Source organism: Genypterus blacodes, unplaced genomic scaffold (assembly GCF_046128005.1).
Source record: "Genypterus blacodes isolate CSIRO-AG114 ecotype Tasmania unplaced genomic scaffold, CSIRO-AGI_Gbla_v1 ptg000131l_1, whole genome shotgun sequence".
NCBI lineage: Eukaryota > Metazoa > Chordata > Actinopteri > Ophidiiformes > Ophidiidae > Genypterus > Genypterus blacodes.
The window spans coordinates 1,111,954-1,122,500 of NW_027466933.1; the positions used below are offsets into that span (position 1 = coordinate 1,111,954).

At 45.2% G+C, this 10,547-nt stretch overlaps 1 protein-coding gene across 2 annotated transcripts in view; it reads left to right on the forward strand.

The window, feature by feature from the left end:
- Nucleotides 1-10,547, forward strand: part of LOC143010885 (TOX high mobility group box family member 2-like) — a 73,987-nt gene that overhangs the window by 47,309 nt on the left and 16,131 nt on the right. For both annotated transcript variants that reach the window (XM_076163467.1, XM_076163466.1), the window contains one exon: nt 1,924-2,178. In XM_076163467.1, the coding sequence (XP_076019582.1) occupies nt 1,924-2,178 (255 nt within the window). The remainder of the gene's footprint in view (nt 1-1,923; nt 2,179-10,547) is intronic.

Consider the following 10,547-nt stretch of genomic DNA (forward strand, 5'->3'; position numbering starts at 1 on the left):
ATTGTCGCTCTTCCTCTGTGTTTCTAGCCATTTGTTTGCTAAAAGTATTTGTTTGCAAGATGAATTGCCGCACTGGCAGGCGAGATGACAGCCTACACGAAGATGATATTGAATTGATTTCTGAAATGTTGCAGAACGGACTGCTTGATGTGTACCACGAGACATGAATAATAAAAATTCTATTAAAAAGCTCTTGAATGGCTGACACTGGAATATTATTTGTGATGATTAATTTTCTTCAGTCATTATAAAGGGGAGTTGGCATCAGATTGCCTCTGACAAAATTGCTTTTCATTCCCTGGTGAATACCCTCAGTATGCTTTTTGAGAGCACAAAACCATATTTCTCGCTGCAATATTATGTCAAGATAGGCCCCCGGAAAAGACAAGCACAGGCCACCATCATGTATCACCTTATTAGTGCGACAAATTCCACTGCGTTTTACCTGGCAGGGGGTCATTTGGGCGAAGTGGATGTGTTTGGCAGTGAAGAAGTGAAGTGAAGCCAGTTTCCCTTCATTCCGGTCTAATTAATTCTGAAATATGATTGGCATTATAATTATGATGTTATAAAACAGCCTCTAAGTGACTGTCAGTGTTTTTTCCACTTAATGATTTTGATTAACTCTATTTGAAAGGATTGTTGTCTGACAGTTTGTTGCTTTAAAGCGCTCCTCCTCGTCACAGAGCAAATTATTCTGAACTAATTAATTTCTGTATTTTCTGCTTTGAATCAATTCTTTACGCATTTGTAAGCTCAGCAATTTGCATTTATTTTTCTTCATTATTTATATTTTGAGAAAAACATTTGGAATTCTCCTCAGTGTTATTTATTTATTCTTTTAAAGTCAATCAGCAGGTGCATTTAAAGCTGATTATGCAGCTTTATAATTAAAGCAGCTCATCATCTTTTGTTATTGTGCCTCTCTTAGATTAATACTCGGGAATTTTGTCCTGAAAGTGATGTGCAGTTGTGTGATTCAAGTTTTTTCTCGATGATTTAGTTTGTAAAATCACAATTCTATTTTCTTAATTAATGCAATATGGCCAAAGACGGCACACTGGGTAATGAGTTTCATCCAGTAAGTCCAATTGCACTGAATCCTTTTATATTGTACCATGATGATGTCATAAAGTAACACATTAATTAGACACGCCCATCAATTTTGAGGCTTTCAAATGAGTGTTGGCCACCATCTGTGTTTTACAGTGTGTGTGTGTGTGGGTGTGGCCAGCTCCATCCTGACACAGCTGGCCAATCAAAACAGAGGGGGGCCTCAATGAGACGATGCCTAAAATATCCCGTTTTCACTTGATGTGCACAATGGTGCAGCAGCAAATAGAGGAATGTGGTTTTTTTCCACATGAATGCACAGTGAAGCTTTGAAAATAGACCCAAAAATGACAATAACACCGCAGAAATCTGTACTTGTTCCCTTTAAACACGATAAAGGATGTAGGTTTCATGCTCATGCGGTTTTCCTCTCTGTGCTCCAGTTTCCTTACACATTCCAAAGTTATGCAAATTACCGTAGGTGGATTAGAGATTCTAAAATGCTCATAAATATTAATATGCAGGTCATAAATATGAATGTGAGTGTCTGTCTGTCTGTGTTGGCCCTTTGATAGCCCAGTGACCTGCACCTGCATTCCCTCTGTCCCTCTGATAAACATTTAATATATACAGACAGAACAATGGTGGAAGAAGAACTGAAATCCTTTAATCGCAGAGATACAACATTATAAGTAAAAGTACTCCAGAATGTGAAATGACTTCCTATAGAATAATAATTACATTCTTATTCAGCTGGCTCCAGGAAGTTAGAAGGGTAGAAAGTTTCCCAAGATGTAAATATTCAGGTACCACCAAATCTGATCCTCTTCCTCAATCCTCACCTCCCTCCTCTTCCTTCTGCCTCTCCAGAACTACTCCAGTCAAGGCAGAGGCAACAGCGGCGGAGGAGCAGGGGACGAAGACTATGAGATCCCCCCCATCACGCCCCCCAACCACGCCGACCCCTCTCTGCTGCACCTCATGGAACACGAGTCAGGTTACCCGTTCCACGCTCTGCCTCACAACGGCCTGCTCAACACCTACTCCTACCCGGAGCTGCCGGCCCTCATGATGTCCAACATGCTGGGCCAGGACACGCACCTCCTCTCAGGTCCCATGCACTCGGTGAGTCTCTACTAACCATATTTGCTCAATAGTATTGTTAAAAAAAGGTTTTTAATGGAGATACAAGGGTTTTTTTCACTGACCAATTTGGAAAAACCTTGTATGTGTATGTATGGAATCCTCATAAATGGACATACAAGATGACTGAAGATCCAAGGTGAATCCTTGGATCTTCAGCTTTCAGACCAACACTCCTTTTTTTGGCCAGTGCTTTTGATATACTGAATTTTTTTTGGAATGAAATTAGAACAAGCTCCTGATAGTGTGAGCCACAGCAGAGTACATAGAGAAAGTCTGTCCCAATATAAGTCCTTTCATTCCTACATACTTTAATGTTGCTGCAGATGTATGTACTGTATCTTCTCCGGGACATGTAGGTGTTTTGTTGTAGTGTTTCTGCTGTGGTGTGAATCAGTGATAATGAAGACAGTCTGCTGTACACACCACCAGGAAAAGCGTTCTTCAATCAGAGCGATAATTAGCCTGGTTAGAGGCTAAAGGAAGCTGAGCCAGATGAAGTGTTGAGAAAGTCCCGAGCTCTGCATGCAACATTTATACATGCAGAGAGCCGGTGCCTCCTCTGCTGCAGAGCTCTTTTAATATCTATTCAGCTGCACCACTCAAAGATCTCACCGCCTCAAAGTGACGCGAGGAAGAGAGCCAGAAACTCAGCGCTGCACATTTCCATTCGTTATGGTAAAGCATAAAAAAAGAAGGGGGGACTTCAACAGAAACTCATGAAGAAGGGGGGGGGGGGTCCCTTGTCAGCTACTTTTCTTTTCAAAAGGATGCTGAGCCCCCCCTCCTCCAATAAAGCAACTTTTTCTTGTGTTAAACATGTGTCAGACCGAACATGAAAACACCCCTGGCGAACACATTCAAAAGCTTTAATCATAGAATCGAATCAGATGAATTATAGATAACCCTGCGTGGTGAATTATTCAGCGTTATATACTTTCATCTGACATAAATATTACTTTTTTCTCTCTGCCCTCCATCATGAATATTTATGCTTTAATGTGAGCATCCGTGGCATTTATCCTCCGTTAATCAGGTCTTATGTGATTTTCAGAATCAAACCGCATAAGTTGCAGGCTCTCCTTTTTTTTCACGTGGGTGGTGGCTCAGGCCTCCATTAACTCCGGGCGTCAGGATTAGGTCGCAATCCAACGGCTACTGTGTTGAAAACGCCAGAGAGATACTGTGGACTGGAACATTTACAGTGGATCTGCTCTGCGGCGTCTGACGGTCAAACGCCGGCTTGCTGAGAGACGTTTGATGCGGATGAGTTGATTTTAATAGACGACAGCGTTTAGACTGCAGGTTGTGTGTCTCTGTTAAGGTAGTTGTGTGTTTGCACATGTATGCGGCGTGTACGTGTGAGCGTCTGAAACAAAGCCCCGGCTGCTTTGCCAATAACATTTTAGAGGCAAACAGGAGGGAGTGCCTGGGTTTTAAGCAGCTTTTGTTTCACCTTTGCAATTATTTATTTTCAAATAGCCCTTCAGGGTAATGTTCCATTTTCTTATTTCACACCCCCTTTTCTCATAAATGAACCGTCATTGCAATAAATCACCTCACAAACAGAGACTTGCACACACTGTGAAAGGTCCAGAGATTTATGTAACACATTCATGTTTCCCACTTTCACATTTTAGTACTACTCTAGCAGAGCCTGGCTAATAATAGCCGCTATTAATATTTCCTGTTGCCTAGCAACCCCTGCAAGTAATAGCTTACTCTGGAAAAATAGATGACCGATAAGGAAGAAGAAGGGGGGGTGGGGGCTCGGTGGTGGAGTGGGGGGATTCAATTCATTTATTATCTCCAGGGACAAGAGGAGCTTATTTCTGAGGCTGAGGAATAGGAAAGTAGGCTGTATATTGAGAAATATTTTAAAGCAATTGGAAATGACGTGATTTTCATTTTGGTTCCATTAGGCATGTTTCATTTGATGTTTCCCCAACAAAGCCAATTAACCTTAATTTCATACTGATAAAGGTATAATAAGGAAGATTGAATTTATGTCTGCAGCATGTTTAAAGAATAATAAGGCTGCAGAGGAAGAGGCAGAGAGAGGAGAGGAGAGGAGAGGAGAGGAGAGGAGAGGAGAGGAGCCGGCTCTGGAAATGAAGAGACGAGCTGATATTTGTTCTGCTGTTTTGACAAAGGCCTTACGGTAAAAGAATAGAATTGGAGGAGATAGCTGGAAAACCAAAACTCTGATTAGTCGACGGTCTCCTCTCACCATCGCTGAGAGGCAAATAAAAAGTCAACAACGTTACCTTAAGGATAAACTACTCTACAATAAAAGCTATCCTTCAAAGCACATATAAACCTCCTACAAATACAAGCTCAGCTGGAGCAACAGATACGCTTCATCTCCAGGGATGATGTTGCTGGTTTTTGTACAACACTTAGCCCGGGGCTGAATCTCTGTAAACTTCTCCCTGCTTTGGGATTCTCTTTTTCAGCGCACATCGATCCCACAGCAAACACGGTTAAATCATTACAGCAGTGAGAGAGTGGCGGATGGACCATCATCACGCTGCACAGGCGCACCATTTTGCATGGCTTTGTCCCGGCAGCTGTAATTTCTCTTCATTTAGTGTCGACTAATAAAGTTGAGGATTTCAGACCTGCAGAGCGCCGAACGTCTCAGCCGGAGCCTTGGTTTTTTTTTTCTCCTGCCGAATTGATTCTGTCTGACAACCGCCTCTTTCCCATCTAATTATGACTCCGCGGGCAGAATTCAAAGATGTGTAACAGATGGAATAACAGGTGTCAAATACATATATTAAGTATTAGGCAAATTTCCTCCCTGGTGCGTTTACACGGAGGGCTTGATTCTGCAAAGCGACGCTTACTGCTCCAGTCATAATCGTCTTTAACTGCTCGACTAGTGCTCATCTGCCAGGAAGTGAATGAGCGGAGAGACGCCGCTGTCACTCACAGACGCTCCCACATCCTCTCGGCTCTCACCGACTCTTTCTGCTCCTTCAAATCAGGAAATCAGGGCAGAAAATGCCGAGTGTGGCTGAGGGAGAATCCCTGTCTCACCCTGAGCTGTCAGCACTTCTGCCACCCCAGCAGAGAGAGGGGGGAGGGGGGTGGAAAGGGGGAGAGAGAGAGAGAGAGAGAGAGAGAGAGAGACAGCACCCAGGGGTCTCGTGTTCAACATGCCTCCCCGGTCGTCGGGGTCTGGCTGATGCTGCGGCGGCAGTGGGAGATGCCGGCAGGATCTGTCTCTTTGAGCTCCAATATGAAAAAAAAAAGAAAAAGGAGTGATGCCCCCCCCCCCCCGCAGCAGACGCTAATGAGGGTCGTGCAGGGGTTTGCAGAGCGGCCCCAACACGGAGCCTAGAGGGGCCGCCAGCGCGTTTAAATATTGAAACAGAGCGCCAGCCCCTGTCTCATTACCGCTGTAATGAGGCTGGTTTAGGGAAAAGCCCCGACTGGCAAAAAAAAAAAGAAAAAAAACAGCTGCCAGTTCTGCAAGTTTGTGCCGCCCGTGTGGTCACATGACTCCTGCTGGGGATTTGGTTTAATCTTGTGAAACGCTGTGTTAGATTGATATTTTTGGCAGGGGGGTGTGTGCATGTGTGTGTGTGTCTGTGTGTGTGTGATATCGAATCCAGTATCTTAAGACTTGTGTGCCCTGTAGAGGCAAAGTTGTTATTGACGACAGACGAGCGTTAGCTGCACATGTGAACCTGAGGGATTGATTAATTAGGTCTGTTTGAATCTTCATGTCTCACACCAACACACACACACAGCTTCTCATGGTGCACTCCTGGTGATTCTGTCAGACTCTCATGTGCGTGACAGTGCATGATAGTATTAGATGTACATATATTAGTATACACTGGCAAATATGCAAAATAAAAGTGCATGTACATAAACTTCCAGGCTGCATTTAATTATGAATCAAACTGTGATTTAGTTGCGTTTTCAACATTTTCATATGTTTTCATTTAAGGCCCAGAAATGTTTCGTGTTATCTTATCTGAAAATATAATCTGCTATGTTTCAGCTCTGCAGTATTCTACTTGCATATAGGATTTTAACTCTTTAAGTCAGTAAATATACAGTGAATAAGTACATTTAGTGTTTGACACCATGACCCAAACTGTATAACTGAGTTAACTCTCCAATATCTGTGTTGGCGTTGACCTCAAAAAATCCAATATCAGTCAGCCTGCAGTGCACGTGTGTGTGTGTGTGTGTGTGTGTGTGTGTGTGTGTGTGTGTGTGTGTGTGTGTGTGTGTGTGTGTGTGTGTGTGTGTGTGTGTGTGTGTGTGTGCGCGTTTGCGTTTGCGTTTGCCTATATTCCCTGTATCAATTTGTCACAGGCAGCCATTGTTACAAGGTTATGTGATCTTGAGTTAATTTGACTTTGTTTATTTGCTGGTGGACGTTTATTTATCTTTTTTTCTCCATCACTTGGGATTTTAGCACTCAGACGGCGGGGAAAGAGTTTTAATGTCGTCACGTAAAGAACAGCGACATTGACAGCAGCAGAATAGCTTGATAGAGGTCAGATGGGCCCTTTAATAAGACCAGAATGAGTCTGTGTGTGTGTGTGTGTGCATGTGTGTGTGCATGTGTGTGTGTGTGTGTGTGTGTGTTTGCTCGCTGTTTCAAAGAGATCATCCGATGTAAAACACACACATGCACAGAAATCAGAACGTAAAGAAAGTATGCAAACATGCTAAACGTGTGTGTGTGTGTCTGTGTGTGTGTGCGTGTGTGTACGTGTGTGTTCCTATAAGGGTCGTGTTCATGTCACATCATCGCCACCTTTGATGTTTCTCTGTCTACTGTGTAATAAGAACAAATGGATGAAAAGACGCTTCATCTTTAAGAAAACATGTCACCAAATTTGACTGCATGGTGTGTGTGTGTGTGCTCGTGCTTCTGTGTGTGTGCGTGTGTGTGTTCTTTTCCCCCAGCGTAGGTTTCTTGTCGACGGCTCTCATATGACCTGCTTGCTCTGTTGCCTCTCGCTGGGACAGATATGACAGCCGGGTGACATTAGCAGATAAATCACTTTCTTTTGTAACAGTAGAAATGTTTCTGCGCTGCGACGTTTCATTTGGCGTGGGACAGACAGACAGATGCACCTCAGCGCTGCCCCCGCCCCCTCCGCAACCGGGGCCGTCCACGTGTCGTGTAGTCGTCCTGAGGAATGACAGCCAGATAATTGGTAGGCCGACTCCGTGTTTTGGCTTAAACCGAAACAAATACTTTCCCCCCTAAAGAGAAAGGAGTGTGTGTTTTAGCTGAAAGTAAAGCTTTGTTTTGCGGAGGCCTGGGAGTGAAGTAATGAAGAGGAGAATTAACTGGATTGAGCATTAAAACCAAACGCACATTCATCGCCGCTCATGAATATGCACGCCGCTAATTCAAATAACCTTCGGCGACGGTTACGACTAATGAATATTTAAAGCAGCTCGGTCACAGAGATTTGAACGCCGCATTACAGCAGACTGACTCGCCGCCGCCACCGCCGCCGTCGACGCCGCGTACAAGGGTAAACAATTAAGGGGCGGCGACAGCAAAATGTGCGTCTGCGTTGGAGAATGATGTCTGGTGTCGTGGCGTTAGTCTCGGGTCATTGGAGCCAAAACAAGCAGAGTGAGGTGGAGTGCAGCAAAACATAACAAATATTTATGTGATGGGTACGTTGACGGTCTTTGGTTGGTTTGACCTCAGAGACTTTGAGCTCGTCCAGTCAGGAAGGAGGAGAGTGACGGACGGACCTCCACGTGTACAGTGTGTGACGAGTGCCATGTGCTTCAAGAGATTCAAGTCAATACGGGATTCAGTTTGAGTTCAATTTTGAAATTCGACTCGCACTGACAACCAGAGAAAGATGGAGAAAAGTTGTCGTGAAAGAAGTGAAAAGCTCCAGAAGGTTGTGATAAATGTGTGTGTGTGTGTGTGTGTCTGCTGTGACTTGAAAAAACCCAACTCAAATCTCAGCTCAACAAGTTAAAGGTCTTGAAAGTTCTGAGAGTTGCTGCTTTGACTCGCTGGCGTTAAAATCTGCCGGGTCAAGTCAGTCCAGAAGCGTATTCACGATGCCTCGGCGATGTAGACACGCGTCTAAAACAGCGTTCACATCACACACTCGCTAACCCCTGAAGCTAAAGTGCGGTGTGATCGTACTCACAGCTGTAATCAGCATTCAGAAACACGACGGGCTCCAGACAGACGCTGCGATTTGCATTTGAAGGACTGGAGACTTGACCCAGACTCGTCCCTGTTGGCGCGATGAAAGGCGTTAAAAACTGTTCTGGAAAGACCAAAGGTGGTCACGGCGCGGTGCTGAACAGATTGGGGACGCCGCCTTCCCCCCCCGAGGAGCGACTAAAAGCGTTTTGGGTCTCGCAAAATCCCGACACACTCACGCGCTCTAAGTGGGGGGAAATCCTGCTCGGCCCACTTAAAAGGGGCCTGGGCTGCTTCCTTTGAGGGATCAGTGTGGTGACTCGTCCTCCTCGCCACCACCGCAACGCTAATTAGGCCCACCACAAAGCCAGCCTGTGGGGATAATGTCCCATTATTAGAGTCATTTGTTTCAATTAACCGCTCTGTGATTCTACAATAGCACAGCGCAGCCCAGCGCAAAGAAGCCATTACTCTCACCCGGGGAACCGCTGAGGTTTGGGGCGAGAGTGTTTGTGAGAATGTTACAGATACCCTCTGTGCCAGCAGGGCCGCCGCCAGCACGCACACGCGCCGCACAGTCACAGAGAGAGAGGGGGAGAGGGGGGGAGAGAGAGAGAGAGAGAGGGAGGGAGAGAGAGAGGGAACTCCATATTCAGGCCTTCCAGATTCATGTATTAGATTCAGTTTACTGGCTTTGTGGATCGTGAAATGTTTGAGTTTTGGTTCCTGCTCTTCTTCACTGGGAGCCGACTGCAGATTACAGAGGCTCGTCGACTCGGGCCGCTGAGAATTTTGTGGGTCCCCCTTCCTCCTCCCTCCTCCCTCCTCCCCCTCCTCCCCCCTTTGTGCAGAGAGCTCTGCGGTGGACTGGATTGCTATTCTGCGACTGTGTACTTATGCTTCTCTTGTCATTTTTAGACTACAATCAGGTTATTTTGGCGTCGGGTGGACGAGCCGCTCTGTGACTCTGCTCTATGACTCTGCTCTGTGACTCTGCTCTGTGACTCTAAATTTGGGATTTTTTAAACTCACTTTTTTGGACGTGGCACAGTCAAGGCCTGTGTGTGGACAAAGCTCCGCTCTCCCCCTCCCTCCCTCCCTCCCTCCCTCTGTAACTGTACACAAGATGACAATCAGCTCTGCCCCTCTGGCTACCAATAAGCAGCCCTTAATAATGGCTGTGTGGCCTGTTCACTGCCTGTTCACTGCCTGTTCGCTGCTGTACCGACTCCTATTGTTCACAGCTGGAGGCTAAAAAGACCGTTTGGAGTAAAGAATCGTCTTCGTTTGATTGATTACCTGATTTGAGTTTTTTACAATTTAACGGCTGCAGTTTAGTGCCGCTAAATTCCGGTGACTTCTTTCTTTGCCTCTCCGCCACACACACACACAAAATCAAACGATGACCTCCCATCATTTGCATGCTGTTTTTATCAGAAACACTGTTCACTAAGAACTGTGTGTGTGTGTGTGTGTGTGTGTTTCTGGACACTTAATAGCGGCACAAAGATCCTTATCAACTCAAAACGTGGCAGAATACAATATTTCAGAGCACTTTTCATCCCTTTCACTTCTAGATAATGGAAATTTCGATTGATAGCGAGAGGTTGCTGCCCTGTGATGCCTCTGTTGCCAGGCTCTATCTCATTGGCTTTCTCCCCCCGCTGCGCAGATGTTTACAAAGAGACATCACCAGCTCACATTAAAGGGTTCAAGTTGTCCCCTCGGGCTGTTGCTATGGAAATAACCCTGCAACGGTCGCTCATTCATGTTTGATTAATTGTTTTTTCCTCCCTGTGCTGTTCCCTCCACAAAGACCTCATCAGCAGGGACATTTCATCTTGAAAACAAACAGAAGCAGAGGATGAATCCGTCCTAAACCTTCTCTTATTTGAACCGTTACACGATTCCTCCTCTTCCTGTAGAGAGTCTGTGCGGATGTTGTGCGGTGATAAAGCCTCAGAAATTGTTTTAATGTCGTATTAACATCGATAAAGCCTCGTCTGTGGGAGCACGTAATCAAAACAGACTTATTTTTCCTTCTCCAGTCTTACCTGCACTTAATAAGCATTTTGCCTTTTTCTCCCCTAAATTGCACTGCGCTGCGCTCAGCTACAGCAACCCACTGGGGCCAATTAGGATGCCAGCAGAGCCAGGAAGTACATAGCAGATGCTTTTGCCACTATTTATTAAA